At 49.5% G+C, this 22,008-nt stretch overlaps 1 protein-coding gene across 1 annotated transcript in view; it reads left to right on the top strand.

Moving 5' to 3' along the window:
• The window catches only part of KCNQ3 (potassium voltage-gated channel subfamily Q member 3), a 301,936-nt gene that overhangs the window by 254,608 nt on the left and 25,320 nt on the right, over window positions 1–22,008 (top strand). Inside the window, exons 4-9 of the mRNA XM_070632054.1 lie at window positions 3,712–3,884; window positions 8,603–8,752; window positions 9,843–9,953; window positions 11,454–11,549; window positions 12,898–12,992; window positions 19,604–19,630. Coding sequence (XP_070488155.1) covers window positions 3,712–3,884; window positions 8,603–8,752; window positions 9,843–9,953; window positions 11,454–11,549; window positions 12,898–12,992; window positions 19,604–19,630 — 652 coding nt within the window. The remainder of the gene's footprint in view (window positions 1–3,711; window positions 3,885–8,602; window positions 8,753–9,842; window positions 9,954–11,453; window positions 11,550–12,897; window positions 12,993–19,603; window positions 19,631–22,008) is intronic.

Raw genomic sequence — 22,008 nt, 5'->3', positions numbered from 1 at the left:
TCAGGGCTGGGGGGCTGGAAGGGGCTTTTGGTCCAACACGCCCTCCTGTCGGATGCTCCAGTCTCCTTTGCAGCAGCCTCCCAGTGGTCGCCCAGACTGCTCGCATACCTCCAGTCACGGGGCGCTCACCATCTCCCGAGGTGTTTATTCCATCTTAACTCCTCTGACTCTCTTCAGATAGTTGAGTTCAGCCATTCTATTCGTCCTCTCCACCCCAGCACAATCTCCTTTTATCAGGAAAGACGTGCTTGTTAGCGCCAACTGCACCTTGCATCACACGTTCTCAGCATCACAGTCCTCTCCTCTCAGCTTGCTACAACTATTCTTCACTGCCCTTTTGAAGGTGACCCCTGGGACTGAACACAGCCCTTTGGGTATGGATGGCCAGCCCAGGGAAGAACCAGACCATCCTGTGTCCTAGGTACCAGACTTCTCTCCACGCCACCTGGCGGGGCACTGCCTTGTCTGCAGCACCCTCACTTCTGTACCACCCTCACTGTCAGCTGAAACCTCTCTTCCTCCTTCCTGTCTGTTGCTGAGCTTGGCCACCTGAGGTTCTTGTTTATTGCTCAGAATTCGGAATGCAAGTCGGGTGTGTGTGGGGGCGTGTGTGGGTGCACACAGTTTTGGAGGACTTTTTCATACTGATTGTTTTTCTTCTCTCTTCCTTTGTCCTCCTTCCCTGTCTACCCCTGTCTTAGTCCGTTCGGGCTGCAATACAGAAACCCACAGATGGGGTGGCTTCTAAGCAACATTTATTTCTCACAGTTCTGGAGGCTGGAAGTCCAAGATTGGGCTGCCAGCCTGGCCAGGTTGTGATCAAGGCCCTCTTTCAGGTCACAACCTACCGACTTCTTGGACTTCTCGCTGGATGGGTGGAAGGGTTGAGGGAGCTCTCTGGAGTTTCTTTTATAAAGGCACTAATCCCATTCATGGGGGCTCCACCCTCACGACCTAATCACCTCCCATCACATTGGGGTTAGGAACTCAACACGTGAATTTTGAGAGGACAAACATTCAGTGCATAGCAACCCTCCACTTTCCTTCCCTTTGTGGGGGATCAGCACTGGCCACCCCAAAATGTGTCTCTTTGGCATGAGGATTGTTTGGGGCTGGTTACTTCTAAAAACTGCAGACAAGGGAGAACTCTGGAAACCAAGCAGAAGTTACCCTTTGTAAGAGTCATTTACACTTGTAAGGGAAATCTCCATCTGTAAAGGTGTCTCCCTCTCTGTACCAGGAAGAATTGGGGATGACTTTATTTCTAGAAACTCTTATCAATGCAGAAGGCAAGGACTTAAATCTGCATAATAACCTTACTCTTGTTTACTGTACTTTTCTGGAAATCTCCCATAACTGACTCCCCCCACCCCCAACATCCTCCTTTGTCCTTAGCTGAAGATGGTTGGCGAGTTGTTCAGCTTGCCTGAGCCTCTCCCATGTATACATGTTATAAAGCTTTGTTTGATTTTCTCCTGTTCTTCTGTCTCATGTCAATTTAATTCATAGCCCGGCCAGAAGGACCCAGAGGGTGGAGGAATTCTCTTCCTCCCCACATCTTCCTCTCCTTGTCTTCCTCTCAAGGCTCTTGCACGGGTGCGGGTGTTAAGCTGACTTCTTTTTCTTCTTTGGAGCCATCTATCCAGTGCTGACCAGAAGTCGAGTGTGTGTGTGTGTGTGTGTGTGTGTGTGTGTGTGTGAGCTGGGGTGGGGGAGGTGACTTGGTGGTTGACAGTGCCCAAATTCAGAGATTCCTGCCCAGTTCGAGAACATCCCAGCTAATGGAACCTGGACCGCTCCAGCACGGGAGCATTCCCCACGGAGCAGTCGCCCCTGTTCCAAGACAGGCTGATGTAACAGAGAGCTGCAGAGCATGCTCCCCTGCCCACCTGCCCCGGAGACATGAGGCCAGCCTCAGCACCACGCCATCCCAGCTGGCTCCTTTTCTGGTGTTGCTGCATTTCTGCTCTGCTCATCTCCACTTCTCCCATAACATAGCCCTTGTGGGAAATGCCACCTTTCTCCGTGTGTTTGACCAGAGTATGGTTATCGTATCCATGATCATCATGACCTTCATGCTCCGGGCAGACTCAGACGTCGCCATTTCGGGTGGGATGGGTCTATCCAGGCCGGAATCCATCATCCTCTCTGACATCATAGACTTGAGCCATATTTACCAGGCATCTCGGTTTGGTTTTGTTTCCTTTTCCACAAACATTATAAGTGGATAGTTTCACACAGATAAACTGAGAAGCCTGGCCAAGGATACAGACACTAGTATCCAGATGTTTGACCCCTAGTTTTTTCCAAGCTTAGACACATCTGGAGGACTCTGATATGGTACAAAGGGTGCCAGCTTTTTTGGCAAATGTACCTGGGTGTGAATTGAGAAACCTGTTCCAAGCTGATAGACCCGCACATGCAAAGGTACGGAGGTGTGAGAGAGCACTGTGTGCTCAAAACCACACATGCTTCTGGAAGGTTCCCCAGGGCCAAGTCACAGAGGGTTTTCAGGAGCTTGAACTTTGCCCAGCAGAGAAACATTCCTTGGAACTCTGATGCTCTTGCCAAAAACAGTTCCATGGTTGAAATCTTTTGAGGAAGGCTGTACTTCATTTGTATAATTGAGAGTCACAGTCCGTATTAGTATATTAAAGGCTCTGAGAAGTCCTGCAGTCGCAAACCTGTTTAATTGAATTTCTCCCTAATTGACTTGACTGTGAAGTCCTTTTCACTTGCTAACCCTCTGTAGTACAGTGGGGAGACCATTGATGGGGGGCTTGGGGCCACGGAAGGGAATAAGGAAGAGACCAGGGCACATTCTCTTCCATGCTCGGCTGTTTGACTTCAGGAGCCAGCCTGGCCCCTTCAGGAGCACCTCATCCCCTTGACCTCTCTGCTTTCAGCTGCAGCTCTGGTAGACATTTCTCTGTCACCTCCCGACACCAGCATCCCACTTCATGGGTGGGGCTCATGTTTTTCCACAGTCTACCCCAGGGCCTTTGCTGAAGCTAAGGGAGGTCACCAGACAGTGCAGCTCAGAAGCGTGGGGGCATTAACAACCCCAGGAGCGACCCTCAACCAGCAGGGGACAGGAGCCGATGGACAGATGCCCCAGCTCCCATCTTTCAGAGGGACGATCTTGGGAGGTTCTGCCTGCAGCTCAGAGGCTCCAGCGCCGACCTTGATAACACCCCTTATGTCAACTTTTTCTCCTTTCCTGTCTCCCTCTCCCCTCACTTCTGCTGCCTGGCATCATCTCTCAAAAAGGTACTCACAGCCGAGTCCGGGTCTCAAGTGCTGCTTTTGGGGGAAAACCCACAGTAAAACTGTCTGCGCTTCAGGCTTCAGCTCCACAACTGGGGCAGCCTTGGTCCCCTCTCTGCCAGGGAGTGACCCTCAAGTGCCATGCTGGGGAGTTGCTTCCCTGGGATTTAGAAAGAGCGTCGGAGTCCAACAGGCCTGCCTCCGATCCCAACTCAACTGCATCCGGCCGCGTAGCCTCCTTGGGGAGGCACTCGTGTTCAGAGCTTCTGCTTCCTCATCTGTCACAGAGAAGGATCCTACTTCCTGCATGCAATTATGTCAGGATTTATCACAACAGCTGTGGCACATGCTTGTCTGCCAGCAGACAGTGCCCGTGATGGCTCCCTTGCCTTCGGCTGATCTGCTCTGCCCTCTCCCCTGCCCCCTCTCTGCCCTCTTCCGCAGACATCTTCGTGCTGATTGCTTCGGTGCCGGTGGTTGCCGTGGGAAACCAGGGCAATGTCCTGGCCACGTCACTGCGAAGCCTGCGCTTCCTGCAGATCCTGCGCATGCTGCGGATGGACCGGAGGGGCGGCACCTGGAAGCTCCTGGGCTCGGCCATCTGTGCCCACAGCAAAGTAAGTGCCACGAGAAGCCACGAGACCACGTGGGCTTCTCACCCACCTGTGCCCTCCCATGGCATCTCCTCCCTTACAGTGTCTCCAGAAGGTGGTCATTCTGCCACCACCCATGAGGAGGAGGAGGAGCAGGAGGAGGACAAGGGCATAAGCAGGTGTGGAGCAGTGAGCTAGTCTCAGCTCCGCCATATGTAGACGGCTTCGGCCAAGTCACTCAACCCTTTTTGACCTTCAGTTTCCTCATTTCTAAAATAAGGCTAATAGCGCCTTTGCCTCTGGATTGTTGAGAGGATGAAATAAGCTGATGCAAGGCAGCATGGGAGGGGAGGGGAAGATTCGGGAGTCCCACAGACTGGTTTGAATCCAAACTCTACTGGTGTGACTTTGGGGATTTTCTGTAACCTCTCTGGGTCTTGGTTCCTGCATTTATAACATGGGAATGATAATGCACTCACCTCATAGGGTGAAAAGTGCTTAGAACACACCCAGCTCGTAGAAATCATTCTCCTGCTGTTGTTATTATGTAGCAGGAAGCACAGTGCTAGAACTTAGTGTTGGACAGACCGGAGCTCACCCCAGGAGTCAGGCTGTATTATTATCCTGTTTCACTGATAAAGAAGCAGATAGGGAAAGAGGAAGTAACCTGTCGAAGGTCACAAAGGTCACGCGGTGGGACATAAACCCAGGCGGTGCAGCGCAGAGCCCACCTTCAGTGTTTGCTGCCGTCCTGGTGGTGCCCCCCGTCGCCAAGGGAGATCAGAAGCTAGCAGAGGTGGGACTCGGTCCGACCGCTCCTGGAGTCCCACATGGTTGAGCAGGCGCGGAAACCCAGGCGGGTGGAGACCAGTGTGTCTGGAGCTGCAGTGCTCCCTGTGTTTCTTTCCTGGTTAGCTCAAACCTTTGCTACCACTTTGTTTGAACATCCCTGCCTTAGCTGGACCCTGGAGAAATGAGGGAAGACCTCTGTGTCTCAACTCAGACAGGAAAAAATCCCTCAGAGGCCAGTGTAGGAGAAGTCAGAGCAGAGGACCCCTGGGGCAGCTTTTCTTCAGGGGATAAAGTCAAGGCTGCCTTTGTCACCACGACAGTGTCTTCTTGTGCCAAGCTCGGTGGGTACAATGGATACTGTTGGTGCCCTGCCCAGCCGCCCTTTCCCAGGAGGATGTGCCTGCCCATCCCTCAGCTGCTGTGAGAATGGGCTGCTAATGTTCCCAGCTGTCCCGTTCTCTGGAGAAGTAAAGGAGAGCTGCTTTGCCCAGGAGGTTATATTGTCCTTTCCCTCCTCCCCTCACATCAGGGGAGCCCACGGCCAGTGACTAACTGACACAGGGTACCTTTCTTCACGTTGGGGCCAGCTCTGTGGAGCACTTCACACTCCAGAGCTCCCCATGGGTTGGGACAGAAAGAGGTGCAGCCGAGACCACATCCTTGCTTAGCTCCTTCTCCTGCCCAGTCTGGCTCCCCTCATTCACTCTCTCCTGAGACCATCCCGCCCCCCCCCCCCCCCAGTAATCACATACAGGTAAGTCACATGCACCCGCATTCCCGCCTCTGGCTCTGCTTCTGGGGAACTGCACCTAAGACAGTGAGCCAGGGGCAAGTTGACCTTGACCTTGGGGAGCTCAATTTTCCTTAGAAGCGCTCACATCACCAGGCCACCTCCGACTGGACAACCCCAGCACAGCTGCTGCGTTCCTGCATCCCAGGGACACACCCACATACATTGCGGGGTGGATTCCTCTGAGACGGTGTCTCATAGTAGAATGAATATGAGCTTAGGAGTCAGACGGCAGCTCTGCCACGTTCCAGCCTGAAGACTTTAAAAGAAGCTGCTGTATCTTTACAAGCTTCCTCAATGGTTAAAATGTTAATCCTTCTGGCTGCTCACAGGAGAAAAGATACATTGAAGCCTGGTAAATACTAGGCGCTCATGAATGGCAGCGTTTATAATTCCAAATATGCTCTTCTACACAAACAGTACAAGTAAATATGTAATTAAAATGAAATACAAATTTAAACGCCTTAGAATGCAGGGTCTTCCCATACATGTTTATTCCCTGTCTGTGCTCCTCTGGCCACAGCCTTGGTGAGGTCAGAGCATCCTCTTGAGACTTCTTTCTTCTGCCCGCCCTTCTATTTTATCTTTTCATCAGAGGATGTGTTAACAACACCTAACCTAAATCCGGGCGAAAAATGGTTGGTTTGGGTCCTGGTCCTGTGTTCCTTCAGATTAGAATAGACAACAACTGGATGTTTGTCATGGAATTCCTGGGAAGAGATGGGTCCATGCCACCCCACAGCTAGGCCAGAGGGACAGAACTTCAAGACAACGTCACATCTCTGTGGTGGGAGAGTGAAGGTGGGAAAAGAGGCTGCTTGTCCAGCTCTGTGTCCCATCTTACCCCAACAGTCCCCACTAGACGGGCTCTTAGCCTTTCCCTGTTCCTAAGCTGCAGAGCCGCTGCTGGGCTGGCCCTCGCTGCGGGGGCAGGCAGTGTGTGTAGGAGTTAGCACTTGCCTGGGTGTGAGTCCACCTTCCCCATTTATCAGTTCCTTCTCTGATCCTGGTGAATAGACACTTATCAATTCATTTCTTCATTCATTCATTCAAAAAACAGGTACTCTGGGCCAAGTTCCACACGTGGCTCCCCTGGGAGTCAGAGATGCAGAGCACAAGCCCATGTTACACAGGGTTAGACTTTTAAACTTAGGATAGGCCAGGCTCTGCTTCCAGAACAAAGAAGCTCTGGGATCTCTGAGACCTACTATAAAACCAATGACCATCTTCTCGCTCACACGGTGTCTGGTGTGGGCTGGGTGGCCCTCGTGTGTCTTGAAAATGAGGCTTGAGTCACCGAGGCAAGGGAAGAGGGGCGTGTGGCATCCTGCAGACTAGATTTGAGGAGCAGGCAGCAAGTTTCTCCCATCCGTCCCGCACACTGGCTAGACCCCAGGCCCTCAGCCTCAGTCTGAATGCTGGGGTCCTCGGGCACATGCAGGAGCCCGTGGATATCCGGGGATACCCACAGGCTCTGCCACAGAGCTGCTGGCAAAAGTCGTGTAAAGTCAGAATTACCTTGGATAGCCTCTTAAATGACTGCAAAGCACAGAACTGGGGCACATCTTCATTCCTCATCAGTGACCATTATACCACCCCTTGATGGCCCAACACAGCCAGTCTTTCTGTGCACACGTGAACAGACAGCTGTTTCCTTGATTAAGCACCAGACGAAACTTCGGACTCATATTTGGGGGCCAGAGGGTGGGAAAAAACATAGGAACGCTAAAACCACACCCAACAAGGCAAGAGGATCCTGCTCCCATAGCTGCTGGGGAGGGACGATCCGGTTCACCTTTCCCTTCTTGAGCCCCGAGCTGGGCAGACCCTCGCCGAGGGAATGGCTGGCTGCATTGCTTGCACCGTCTCAGCTAACCTCTCTCTCTGATGTGGAGTGAGCTCACAGAGTGCTCTGTGCATATGATGCTGTGCGGGAGCCAGACCTGTATGCAACTGAGCATAATGAAGTGTGAGAGATTATAGAAGGCTTTTTAGAAAATAGAGATGGACTCCATCTCTGGTTGAGCGAACAAATGTTTGGAAAACTTTCATAACGGAGGTGATGTGAGTCTGAAGATGACTCGAGGCTCTTTGGTTGGTCCCGTGGGGAAAGACCGTTCAGGCAGTGAGAGCAATGTGGGCAACGGCACGGAGGGAGGCAGGCAGCCACCCTGTCAGCAAGATTCTGTAGACCCAGAAGGAAGGCCAGCTGACTGGCCGCAGACGGCTGGATAGATGAAGTGTATCGATAGGAACAACTCTGGATGACTCAGCAGGAATGACTGACCTAATCTCCAGGCTGCGTTCGCCAGTAACCTTGACTTTCATCTCGCCCAGCCTACCTCGCTAAACCTTGAAACTGGAACAGAGTGAGAGAAATAGAGGGACCCTCAGGGATTGTCTCCGTCAGGGGGTTTCATTTGCCCATCTTTGCTGTATCTTTACACCATCCTTACTGGTCCTCAACATTTTTCTTTAAATCGGCTTACTCTTGTGTACTTACTCATATGTCCTGATCTATCAGGTGATAATATCCTTGAAGTGATAGGTTGTATGTTATTTATAAATAGGGTTTTTAATATGGTTTAAATCGAGACGTGACTAACATAAAAACTGCACTCCACCGGTAGTACACATGGCACTTTCTAGAACTCTGTGGTCCATTTCCTTCATTTTAAAAATGAGGAGGAGGGGCAAGTTGCCTAGGGTCACACAGTCAATTGGTGGTGAGGCTGGGTCCTGGCCACAGCTCTGTCTGCTGTGCCGCGCCAGCTCCCCCTTGCTGTCGGTTTCCCAGTAGAACCAAGCTTTGTCCTTGCTCTGCCCAGTCCTGCACAGATTCAAGCCTCCTGAGTCCCGAGCATTGTCCCAGGGGTAGTGGCCGGTTCCTCCTGCTTTCTCGCCTTTCTGTGAAGCCTCTTGGGCTGTGATATCGAGGTGACCCAAAGGCAGAAATCTTCCTCTCCTCCTAGAACCATACGCTAATGACCATATTACTTATCCCATTTACAGTGAAGGAGGTGAGGATCAGAGAAGGTAAGTGACGAATCCACAGTCACAGAGCTGGCAAACCTGGACTCCAGCTCCAGTAGGTCTGCCTCCAGCATCCACCCAGTGACCTCCCCATGCCCACTCCCCTTATCCACTGCTCACTCCCCAGGAGCTCATCACCGCCTGGTACATCGGGTTCCTGACGCTCATCCTTTCTTCATTCCTTGTCTACCTGGTTGAGAAAGATGTACCGGATGCACAAGGAGGAGAGGTCAAAGAGGAGTTTGAGACCTATGCAGACGCCCTGTGGTGGGGCCTGGTGAGTCACCGCCTTGAAGGCCCCCCCACTGGGGATTGACTCTTAGCAATGGGGAGAGGTGGAGGGCGTGGCGTGGGCATGCTCTGCAGGGCAGCCACATTCTGCAGTCCCTGGTGAGAGCTCGGCCTCCTGCATTTCTGAACCTGCCCCTGCGAGGCCCCCGCACGGTGTGCTCTTGGAACAGGCTTTGCCGTACCATTTATAAGAAGTCAGGGCTCTGAACAGTCTGTTCCCATGGCCACTCAGGGACCTTACTTCATTGGCTGTAGGCTGTTATCAGCCAAGCCATGCATGTACAAACAGACACCGTGGCCGATGCACACACACGCACACAGACCTTCAAACCCACCTAGAGATGCACAGCCCGCCACCCACAGGGACATGTGATACTAATGCTGACATGGATGGAAGGCTTGCCTTGCTCCAGAGCATTGCTCTAAGCACTTTACATTTATTAACATGTTTTAAGCTCAAACAACTCCTGTTATCAGCCCCTTTTTAAAAATGGGGAAACTGAGGCATCACGAGGTTAGGTAACTAATTTATGGAAGATCTCTGAGCCAGTTAGTGGTTGACCTGGGCTTCAAACTCAGGCAGCTGGGCTCCAGAGGCCACACTCTTAACTGCTCTGTATCCTGCCTTCGTGTCCATAAGTACGTGTGCACGGATAACCTACACATGTAAATGCACACGGCAATATCCACACACACCAGAACAGACAGGTGCACAGACATTAGACAAGCACACGTATGCACCCAATACACATAAACACGCTCACAAGCACACATATATTCGGAAACATGGCTATACACAAAATCACACATACGCAAATATATACACGAATGTATGTGCACATACACACGTTTGCAGCTGTTGAAGTATTAATGACCGACTGACTAGAGGTAGGAGGTCCTTAACTTAGAAACAGCTATGGCCTCACAGCTCCCGTATAAGTTACTTAGTGCTTGGTACCTTTTCTCACTTGGGAAAAGCATTCCCAAGTAGTACAAAGGCTTATGGGGAAGCTCAGTGGACAGTCACTGATTTCCCCTCCCTGGGAAGCCCCACGTCTGAACTCTGCTCTCTGCAGATCACACTGGCCACCATTGGCTACGGAGACAAGACGCCCAAAACGTGGGAAGGCCGTCTGATTGCAGCTACCTTTTCCTTAATTGGCGTCTCCTTTTTTGCTCTTCCAGCGGTAAGTACCTTCGATGTTCTCCCTAGGGTGACAAGCAGGACCCCTCACTGCCTGGCCCAGCTGAACTTTCCAGCCTCCTCTTCCATCGTTTGTACCCTGAATTCCAGCCCTACCAACTCAACAGCGCCCCCTTACCTTAGGTTTCCTGCCGCTCTGCCATAGGCTGCACTGCTCCGTTTGCCAGCTGCTTCTCCAAAACCCAGTTTCAATGCTGCCTCCTTTAGGCTGAGTCACCCGCTCCCTCCTCTGTGCGGAGCTCTGTGAAGGCATTTCTGACCCTGTGCTGGGATAGCACGTTTCGGTGTCTGCCTCCCCCAGGGGACTGTGAGTTCCCTGGGGGCTGAGATTAGGTCTTTCACCCATGCATTCCGGGCTCCTTGCATATGGCAGGTCCTTTGTATTGGCAAGCTCCCTTCCCTCACCCTATCATTTACTGTTGTGCATAAAAAAAATGCATTTCCCTCAAGAGTAAGTCTTGACCCACGATAGACTAACTTCCCAAAGCCCAGTGCCGTGAGTGTAATAATGACAATAATAATAAATAGCACTGGTTGAACTTACTGTGCACTGGAATCATGCCAAATGCTTTACCTCCATCACTTCATTTAATCTTCATGACAACATTATGAGTTTGGAGCTGTATTTATCTCCATTTTCCGGATGAGAAAGCTGAGGCTTACTTGGGTTAGCAAAGTTTCCACAGCACAAGGCTACTGGGTGGTGGCACCAGGGCCCCCAGGGCTGCTGGCTCTTAATCACCAAGTTTGGAGAGAGAGAACCTTCTTAAATGACAACCCCTCCTTCACGCCTTCATCTCCCATCCATATGTTGGCCATCTTCTCTCTCCGTTGCAGCCCTACCTTGTCTGCTTTTTTCTAAGCTCTTTGACCTTGGGCTTATGACCTTTCTGCATCTCAGTTTCCTGCTCCGTAAAGCGGGTGAGGGGCTGTGGGGCTGCTGCACAGTCTCTGAGTCCTCTTTCAACTTGAAAAGTGTGTGCTTCTCCCCATTCAATCCACGTGGGAGTCTGACCTGGAAATCAAAGCAGATCACAATTCTGGGAAATTCCAGCCACAGTAAAAGTCTCAAGTGACAATTCAAACAGCTGAAATATTTCTAAAATTCTATTAACATTTACTGGCCATTTGTTCTGTGCCGCACGCCTTACTAGGCAGGTCCTATACATTATCTGATTCTTTTTCCTAACAAGATTGTGAGGTAGGTGCTGTTATCCCACTTCCCTGGGGAGGGAACTGAGATGCAGCAGCTGCGGGGCTTGCCCAGGGTCTCATGGCTGGAAGCGGCAGAGTCAGGCACTGAACCCAGGCCCTTCTGACTCCAGGGCTCCATGTAACGCAGCTCCCACCCCCTGCAAGAGAAGGGAGGGGCTGTTCCCCTTCTCCCCTCCGCTTGGTGTTGTCGCTGTGGAGCCCCGGGAGTGGGGGTGTGGCTCCGGGACAGTCCAGGTGGGGCTGACTTTGCTGCGGCTTCTCCCTCCAGGGCATCCTGGGGTCCGGGCTGGCACTCAAGGTGCAGGAGCAGCACCGTCAGAAGCACTTCGAGAAAAGAAGGAAGCCGGCTGCTGAGCTCATTCAGGTCTGTCTGCCCAGAGGTGAACTGGAACGGGCCGGGATCCCCATGTGCCTGTGTCTGTCTATGTGTGTGTCTATGTGTGCTTGCACCAGAGTGGGAATGCCCGTGAACTGCGACAGGACCCAGCACCATGCTTGTTTGTGATGGCTGTGGGTGTTTCTGTGGTTATCCACATGACCTGTCTCTGTGTGTACTGAAAGTCCTGCCACTCTCCCATCCAAGTTCTAAGCCAATCAAGAGACACACACAGGACTCAACAGGGATAGACAAATAGACAGAGATCAACCCATCAGCTCTTTTACTAATAATGTTGGAGTGGAGAATTTGGTTTGGACCTGGGTCTATACTAGGCTTCTCCTTCTCCTTCCCACCCCAGTCTTGACCTAGGAACCCACAAGGAAGAGTCAGTCTGGGGTCCTGGTACTTAGCCAATGAGCTGCAAGGCGATGTGGCCCCTCACATCTGCCAAGGACAGAGAGCTCGTAAGCCAAGAAAGGGAGAGGTGTCTTATGTGTGCAGAATATTGAACAGCTCTCCATTTGTTCTGCCCCAGTAGACAATCATGCACCAAGGGATGTTGGTCTCCTGCCAGCTCTCCGTCTCCATCGCTGTCCCCACCATGGGCTGAGGGACAACAATGAGAGGTGGGGAGAAAGGCAGAAGTGTTCCCTCTTTTACTTCAGGGGGAGTTCCTGCTTCATGGTTTTATGGGCTGTTTGGAGCACAGAGAATGGGAAGGTAGAGTGTGCGGGCTGCAGCTGTATGGGGCTGGATGTCTGCCTGACCACACGCTCGTAAACTTGTGTCCAACTGGACTGAGTGTCTCTGTGGGTCTGTGGGTCGGATACAGGATGGTACATGATGTTATCCTACATATTATAGTTTCTAGGCCAGTCCCAATCTCTAAGCATCTTCTCCATTATCCCTTAAACCCCAAACCATCACAATATCCCAGAAGTTCTAGTATATCAGGATCCAAGCCTCTCTCCTGGCTGTCTCTTGCACCCAGAAGTGGCACAAAAGACTGTATGTCTTCCTATATTTGAGAAGTCTCAAGGAACCTTGTGTCAAGAGAAGTCCCTGCTCCTATCAGAGATTATATACCCAGCCCCCCAAACCCCCCACTGCAGTTCACCTCTCCACAGCCCCACCCCCCACCACACCAATTATAGCTCCAAGATGATGGGGTCAAGGAAGGGTTACTTCCCAAAGGAGCTACAAAAAGCCAAGAATCCCAGCTACTCTGGGTATCACCTCAGTGCACAATTAACCAATGTTCTAATATTGGGGCTTCTGTGTGAAAGTTTAGGGCGACACCCCGTCATCCCTGCCCCTCCTTTCTCATCCTCAGGCTGCCTGGAGGTATTATGCTACCAACCCCAACAGGATTGATCTCGTGGCGACATGGAGATTCTACGAATCAGTCGTCTCTTTTCCGTTCTTCAGGCAAGTGGCAACCCATCTAAACGCTCAGAGCGTGACTGACCTTCCCTCCCGTGGGTCTGGATTTGTGCCTGTGGCCTTCATGGTTTCCTGGAAGATGTCCTCAGCACAGTGGATCCCAGTCTGCGCCATATGTTAGAGTGACCTGGAAGCTTAAAAAATTCCAATGCCCAGGCTACACCCAACCTAATTAAATCGGAGTCCCCAGGGGTGGGCCCAGGCATCAGCATTTTTTTAAGGCTCCCAGATGACCCCAGTGTGCTGCCAGGGGTTCCAGCGGGACAATGTGGAGTGGCTGATAAGGGAAGGTCCCATCATTGTTTGGGCAGGATCAGTGGCTGATGAGGTGGGGAGCCATTGCAGTGGGCCACTCTAGCAATCCTAGAGGCCCTGCCACCTGGGCATGGCCTGCACCCACAGACCACCCTGGACGCTGGGAAAGGACAGGTGGAAGAAGCAGCAGGAAGAGTCCTCTGGCGCCCCAGAGATGTTGATTTGTGTTCTCAGAGGTGGGAGTTTCCATTAAAGGTCTCAGGAAAAAAAGAGAAACCTCTTCTTGTGGCCAGCACCTATAAAAGGGAGAGGGGAATTAATATTTATTGGATATCCAACATGTTCCAGGGATCCAAGTTCATATTTCATGTAATCCTGCACCCTATGAAATAAGTCAGATGTTCTCAAATGTTAAGGTGTGTTAAAATCAGTGGGCGGTTGTGTCCCCTCCTCACACCTGGAACTGGGACCTCTCTGAAGTGTGTTTCTGCCACGCATCTTTGGTTTCATAAACTGTAGTGTGACCCGGTACTAGATGGTTGGCTCCCTCCATCCCCATATCCCCATATCACCCTCCCACACACTCATTATAGGACCTGCCACCAGTGTCTGAACTCAGCCTCAACTCTCCCTTCTTCCCATCACCAGACTGTGGTAAAGATTCAAGGAAATTCACAAGATCTGGGTTCTGCTGACTCATTTCCCTGCATTAAACCTTCTGATGGATGACTATGACAAAGGAAATAAAATCCAAAACCTGACCATGACCAACAAGGCCCCCAAACCTCAGGCCCCTGTTCACCTCTCACATGTTGCCATCTCTCGTGCTGTCACTCTCAAATGGTTCTAGTGGCATCTGCCATTTCCTGTTTGGGGAATTCAGTCACCAAATTTTTTTTTCGTATGTGGGATGCCACCACAGCATGGTTTGATGAGCGGTGTATAGGTCCACGCCCAGGATCTGAACCCACGAACCCTGGGCCGCCAAAGTAGAGCATGTGAACTTAACCACTATGCCACCAGGCCAGCCCCTGTCACCAAAATTTTAAGCCCCTTGTATATGTTAAGTGCTGGACCAGACTGGAGAATGTCACAGGTGACTTGTGAAGGAACCTAACCTTAATCCTGAAGGTGAAGGGAAACTATTTGAGGCAGAGAATGACGTGATCAGATCTCTGTCTCAGGAAGATGACAGAAACGAGTGTGGAGCTTGGATTGGACAGGCTCAAGATTCTAGGCAAGGAGATCAGCTAACAAATGATTGCAGGATTCAGGGTAAGAGGATATGAGGGCCTAGATCAAGGTAGAAACAGTAAGAAGGGAGAGGAGAGAGAGGACTTGGAACGGAATAAGCCAGGGGAAAACCTCAGGGAGCGATGACTTGTGGAAGAGTTAAGGAGACAGAAGAAGCAAGGCTTCCATAAGTGAATGATAGAGTTTGGGTTTGTTGCTGTGATGCTGAAAGCTGTGCCACCAGTATTTCAAATACCAGCAGGGTCACCCGTGGCAGACAGGTTTCAGTGGAGCTTCCAGTCTAGACAGACTAGGAAGAAGGACCTGGCCACTCACTTCCAAAAAAACTGGCCATGAAAACCATGTGAATATCAGCGGAGCATTGTCTGATACAGTGCTGGAAGGTGAGAGAATGGCGCAAAAGACCGGGCAGCATTCTGCTCTGATGTCCACAGGGTCGCTAGGAGTCGGAATCGACTCAACAGCAATGACAACAGAAAGTTTGGATTTACTGACTGTCTTCTTACTTGTAATTAGCTGTGCTTCCTCAGAAGATGAACCATGTGATTCCTTTTGATTCTAAAATTCTATTATTGCTATAATCATTTCAGGTCCGGGATAGCATCAGCCTTCTTTTAGATAGCAAAAGTCTGCTTAGAATGGGCAAGTGGTACCCCTTAAGAGAACAGAGTGACCTTGAACTCAAAAACAAGAACATGCGCAACCACATTGAACACAGAACCAAGACGATTTCCATTTGCTGTGCATCCCAAGGTCTTGGCAATAGGCCCATTCTTTTGGGTTGATGTATTATAAAAAGGCATTGTCCTAGCTGTCAGAGACTTGGATGGATACATTGTGCCACAGACAGCCGCTGTGACATGGGAATGGCTTCTAAACCCAGAGAGAACATTTCTTTCTTTCTTTTTTTCAAGGACAAAAGTTTAAAGTCACTAGAGAATTCACTTAGCAACCATTCTGAAACAAGGCAGCTCCTTGGGAAAAGAAGGTCTCTGAGTTCCAACCCACTCCATATGTTTAATGGCGAAGAAGTAGCTGATAATATCCTGGTGTGTCCTCACCTGCCCCATGAAGGTTTTTTGGTTTTTATTTATGCTTTTAAAAAAATAATGACTTTATTGAGATGTATTTCACATATTATAAGAGGATTTCACATACCATGAAAGGTACCCTTTTAAAGTGGACAATTGGGTGATTTTTAGTATGTTCACAAAGTTGGCCATCAGTCACCATTATCTAATTCCAGAACATTTTCATCACCCCAAAAAGAAACCTTGTACCCATTAGCAATGACTCCTTGTTCCTCCCCTCCCCCAGCCCCTGCAACCATTAAGCTATTTTCTGTCTCTCTTCTGCCTAAACTGGACGTTTCACATAAAAATGAAATCTTATGATTTCTTTCACTTAGCATAAAATTTTCAAGTTTCATCTATGTCGCTGTGTGTATCAGAACTTTATTCCTTTTTCTGGCTGAATAATATTCTATTATATATACCCCATTTTATTCATCCATTCATCAGTTGATGCACATTTGGGTTGTTTCCACCTTTTGGCTGTTATGTTGCTGTGAATGTTCAGGGACATGTCGTGTGGAGCTATGTTTTCAGTTCTCTTGGGTACATACCTAGGAGTGGGTTTGCTGGGTAGTATGGTAACTCTATGCTTAACTTTTTGAAGAGCTGCCAGACTGTTTTCCATGGTGGCTGCACCATTTTACCTTCCTCTAAAAGATTTTAAAGACAAAGTTGTGTAGTCCATCCCTAGGAGTGGTGCCATATTGATTTCCAGCTCAGTGTAGTCCTTTGTTGATTTGCAAGTATATATATGTTTGGGGCTAGCAGTGATGGATGATAGTATTGCCTATTTGTTTTTCTTTCATTACTATTTGAAATTATAATCTCATTATTTTTGAATTGTAAAGAACCTCAGAGAGTTTCAAGTCCAATCCCAATTTTATGTGAGAAGAAACTGAGGCCCCCAGAAGCTCAGAAACTTGCTCAAGGCCACACATCATGTGCACATAGCTGAGAACAAACCTAGGGCTTCTGATTTGCTGGCCAATGGAGACTGTGCAGACTCAGTACAAGTAGGTGGTAGGAGTCGGAGAAGGTACGGGAAGATCCTGGGGGGATGGTAGATTGTACATTCTTATGTACAAGCAGAGATGAGGGCAGGCATTAAAAACAAGATGCTGCTTTCCATCAGCGGAAGAGCATGTACACTGATTGGTTTCCTAAAAGTGCTGATGGAGTTATGTATAGCTGCTCTGTCCAATATGGTATCCACTAGTCACATGTGGCTGTTGAGTATCTGACTGTTACTAGTACAACTGAGGAACTGAATTTTTAATTTTAATTTTAATAGCCAGATGTGATTATTGGCTACTATATTGGACAGTGCAGTTCTGGAATCATTAGATAGTAGAACTAAAATGGAGAGGAGGATTCTTGGGCCCAAGAAGTAGAAGTTACTTGACCAAGACGACCCAGTTAATTCATTGTGTAACCAGGACTTGTTCCTTTTATGACCAGGGTCAAGATTATTGGAGTGTGTAGAAATGGAGAATGGGAAACAAGCAGTCATCCTTCTCTATGGCCAAATCACATTGGATCTGCTTTCATACATGCTCTCTCCTTTAATCTATAGAATGTCCTGGAAGATAAGTAGAATGGGTAACTCCATTTTTCATAACCACAGTTTTATAGGTGAAGAATCAGAGCATCAGTGAGATTAATTAGCTTGCCTAATGTCACCCAGCTGGTAAGTGATGCAAGAGAGATTGGAATCCAGGTCTTAGGCCAAAACCCATAGTATCTGTGAGAAGAAAAAGTTATTTAGGGAGAAAACTGGGCAAAAGTAAGATGAAACAAGGATTATTGGGACAATAATACCCCTCTCTGAAGATTGTTGTTTTGCAGGTCAAACTGAATAAAATGTGTGACAATGCATGTCACAGTATCTGGCCCATAGAGGGTGTCAGTCTCTGCTGGCTGAATCTGAGCTGGAAGGAGGCGTTGGTGTTATAGTGGGAAGGCAAGACACTCAGCCCCCAAATTACAGTCCTGTGAAACCATGTTAGTGACAGCGAGGCTAGGACACCCCATCTGGAATTGGTTACAAATTCATTTGTCCCATTCATTCAGCAAGTATTGACTGAGCATCTCTTATGTGCTAAGCACTGTGTTTGGCATTAGGACATAACAGTGACCAGGAGAGGCTCAACTGTGCTGATCCTGTCACAAGATGAGGAAGACAAGGATGTTGTCACGGAGTTTTTCAGGGCTGTGGCTAGAGCAATCTCAGTGGAGTAGTGGACATAGAAGCCAGTTTACCCGGAGTAAAGAGTGACATGGAAATGAGCACATGGGGACAGCCAGTGCAGACGGCAGCTGCAGGGGGGTGTGGGGCCAGGGTTTTTTCCTTGACTGGAAGAGTCTAGTAGAGAGGGATTCCTGTGGATGCAGTGGGGAGGGAAAGAACTGGAGGAGGGAGCATGGGTAGGGGCATGGGCTCCAAAGCACAAGTGGAGGACTGGCCTTCATCAGGAGCATGGACCCTTCATCCATCAGCGCAGAGGGGAAGCCAGTAGGTGGAGCCAGCTGTAAGAGGTTGTTGATTTAGGGGTGGGACCATGGGGCAGAGCTCAGTGAGAGATGAGTTAAGGCCACTGTTTTGGAGGGAAGTGGGGAGGTGGGAAAGTGTGCTGATAGAGGAGACAGCATGAAATCCTTGTCTTGGAAAGTGAGAAAGGAATGGAAAGTGGTGGCTCTGATTCTCTAACACTGCTGCCACCGTGCCTTCTGCTCCTCTCCTGCCCTCAGCTCACTCCCTTGCCCTTTCCTTCTCCTCTTGTTGCCTCCTCTACTTCTCCTGGAGTCAGAGGCCCAGAGACTTCTAGAAATTCAGAGCTTTTTCTGTCCACGTGGCGGAGAAATGGGCCCAGAGGATGTGTGACCAGCTCTGTGAAACCAGATCCTGAGCCAATCTAGGAACTAGAAATTCTTAACTCTCCAACTGGCTCTTTTATCTCTATCGTGATGCCGCCTGCTCTTTCCCCATTTCTCCCACCACTGCATCCCAGTGATGGGCCAGTTAGTCATTCAGTATTTATGGTGCACTTACTTTGTGCCAGGGTATAGGGTGCCCAGATTTTAGAGCTGAAGAAACAGGGACTCTGCCCCTAGCAGCTCAGGGACCACCATGTAATTCTAAGACGATGTGGTCCAAACACGATCTCACATGGGAATCTCACATTAGCTCAGTCTAGACCCTGGGGAGTTGGATAAGAAACCCAAGGAGGAGCCAGCCCCTCCAGCTAGAACTTCAAGAATGAGTAAGACTGTTCCAGGCAGAGAAAAGAAGAAGGGAATTCTAGGAAAGCCTGAGCGAAGGCTCAGAGTCATGAATGTGTACATGCCACCTGTGGCCTCGTGGTTGGGAGTGTGGGTTCAGGAGCCAGATCACCCGGGTTTGAATCCTGACTCTGCTGCTTCCTAATTGTGAGATCTTGAGCAATTAACTTAACCTCTCTGTGCATCAGTTTTCTCATCAGAAAAATGGAGATGATAATAATACCTCATAGAGTTGTTATGAGGATTAAGTGAGTTAATCCATAAAGAGCACTTAAAATAGTATCTGCCTATTAATTATTGCTCAATAAATATTAGCATTGAGGAGGAGAATGTCATCGATGATGATGGTGGTGGTAATAGCGATGGGTGTGTGGCTGCTAAATCATGAAATTCCTGGTTTCCTCGTCTGTCCCCACCACTAAACAAGTCAGCTGAACCCAGCACAAGATCTGGGGCAGAATTGGTGCTCAGCAACCAGTTTCTGCATGAGTAAATTAGTGAACGGCTGAGACGACCCTTAAGAGCTCAGAGCCAAACCATAGCAGTGGGGACCTGGGGTCTGGCTGGGGAAGTCATCTCTCTCGTGGTTCCCCTCCACACTCACCATCCTGTCCTGGAGCTCTCCTCTGTTCCTTCATCTTCATCAAAGGGAAGCTTTGGGGCAAATTTGGGGGAAGGGGAAGCTGTTCCATGTAATTTATGCTTGCTTATTTTTTTTCTCTCATCTTCTCGCAGGAAAGAACAGCTGGAGGCAGGAGCCAGGTACGTTTCTGATTATGAATCCCCTTCTTTCCACCACTGTGTTGGGGAAGAGGGTCCAGTTCTGTAACGTGGAGGGTCCCTGGGCAGCCATGCTGCTCACAGATGGAGTTTCAGGGCTCACTGCTATTGCTGGCCACCATGTTCCTCTGCCACCTGCGTGTTGATTTACTCAAGGGCACTTTGGTGTTTCATAGCAGCAGTCCCTTCTTGAGGGTCTCCTTGGGCTGGATTCTGGGCCTGGAGTCCTGTCTATGTTTTCTCATTTGGTCCTTGTAACCACAATGTAAGATCAGCCCTCATATCCTCGTTTGTGGATTGAGGAGATTGAGGCTCAGAGAGATTGAGTTATTCCCCCTGGGCCACCCAGCTATTGAGTGGTAAGATCAAAATTCAGACTCAGATTTCAAGATTAAGACCGTATTATTTCCTCTAAATATTCCTTCCTTTGCTTCTTGGGCTTGGAGATGTTTCTTCAGAAAGTGAATCAAAACTATAATTCATGACCCCCACAACTGCGGTGGTTTCTCCAGTAAACCATGCTCACCATAGGCTGCTGCAGGGCGGCTTAAGCTCCCAGGTTACCAGCACGTCTCTCTCCATCCCTCTCTTTCCCTCTCCAGAAGATGCCACAATATCAGGGAGCCTATGGACCCTGCTCAAGATTGTAAAGAGAGATCATCTCTTGCAAACATCAGTTTAAACTGTTTATATATTTATAAATATAAATATGAATAATATATACATAAATATATATATTTAGTCTATTATTGTTGACAAAGTCCTCTGAAGCTTCAGTCAGTCTCCTGGACACTGCAGCCCCACTGTTGTCCTACAGCTGACAGAATTTGGGCAGAGAAGGTGGCAGGACCCTGAGCCACCTTGTAAGGGAATGACTTGAGGACAACGGTCTTTGGGAAGCTGAGTCAGATCCTCTTGCCTGGGGTCTGTGATGCCCCATCCCGTACATAATCCATCCTGGAAGAAACGGTCACAGACAGCGCCGGTTAACTCACACGCAGAAACAATTCAGGCTTTGTTCCTCCTTTGTGCGTGATTTCAGATGGACCGGGCGTTTCTTACCTGGACCCAGTTAGGCCTGTAGGAGACGTTTGGGGAGATTGTAGAGGAGGCTGGACGGTTGGCAGTGACCGTGTCAGGGGACATTTGCTAGAGAACCTGCCCATGGCTCATAGAGGCAGAGCAGGAGGACACATCAGAGATCCAATCCCGGGTGCTTTTGTAAAAACTGAGGCCCCCAAGAGGGCAGGCTCACCCCAAGTTACAGAGCCCTTGAGCACCAGGGGTTACACCATCTAGGTCTCAGAACTCCTAACTGGATGCTCTTTCCCCTCCTTCTCTTGTGAGCAACAGGGTTATAAATCATGCCAGTGTTGACACTGCAAGTGAGTTACTGAGTCTGCCTTGAGAGCCTTTTCTATGCAGACATGAACAGAATTCAGCCAAATTGGAACGTACATGCAAAATATCACTGTGCCTTGGATAAGGCACCTCCAGTTTAATTTGGGCCCGGAGAGATACATTTTGAGGCTTTGCTGGAGATGATTCTTTAGTATTAGAAAGGGACTTTCTGGAATGTAATCACCAACTTACACCCCTTTCAACTCCCCGCTCTGCCAGGGGTGCAGAGGAAAACACATCCCGTGATTTCTCAGGGTTAGAGGTGCTGGGTGTTCGCCGGCTCATCCTGCTCAGAGAAGAAGAGCTAGATCAGTTATGTAAGCCACTCCATCTCCCCGATCCAGGCTCGGGGAGCAGCATTTTGGATTTGAACAGCAAATAGGTTTGGCTGATGGAATGGCAGGTGCAATGCCAGGTGCGACTGCCGCTGTGAAGCCTAGAGGTGGGGAGTGAGATCTGCAGGAAGGGTGGGTGAATTGTCGACAGGGGAATCCATTCCCGTACCAAAGAAGGCGGGGAACAAGACGAGAGAGCGGTCAGCGATGTGCGTGTGCATTGGATTAATTCTGATGTACCATTTTCCCCCTTAGTCTTCGCTTCTTCAACAGGCTGCCAGCCAACTGGTGTCCCAGTCTTCCTCTAGTATTATTTCTAAATAGCCAGAATCAGACTTGGAGTTCATCTTTTTGCCCTATTAGAGTAGGTGGCCCACACATCTGTTTATTTGTCAGCCTGGGGAAAGGGTTTTATTCTCTGTGACTTGACAGAGCCTGGTTCTGTGTTGGGGTGAAAATAGGTCAGCATGTTGGAAAGAGCTCAAGCCCATAGTCATTTGTCAGCTACTGCTTGTTGCCACCCACCCCCAAAGGGTCAACAGACAGATGAGCTTCTCTGATCCTGAGGATAGGACTCTCATGAGTGTTTTGCTTTCTGCAGACTTGTTTGAGCCTCGCTGACTT

This window comes from Equus przewalskii, chromosome 8 (genome assembly GCF_037783145.1).
Source record: "Equus przewalskii isolate Varuska chromosome 8, EquPr2, whole genome shotgun sequence".
NCBI lineage: Eukaryota > Metazoa > Chordata > Mammalia > Perissodactyla > Equidae > Equus > Equus przewalskii.
The sequence above is the reverse complement of the archived record's forward strand: the minus strand, read 5'-3'. Positions and strand labels throughout refer to the sequence as shown.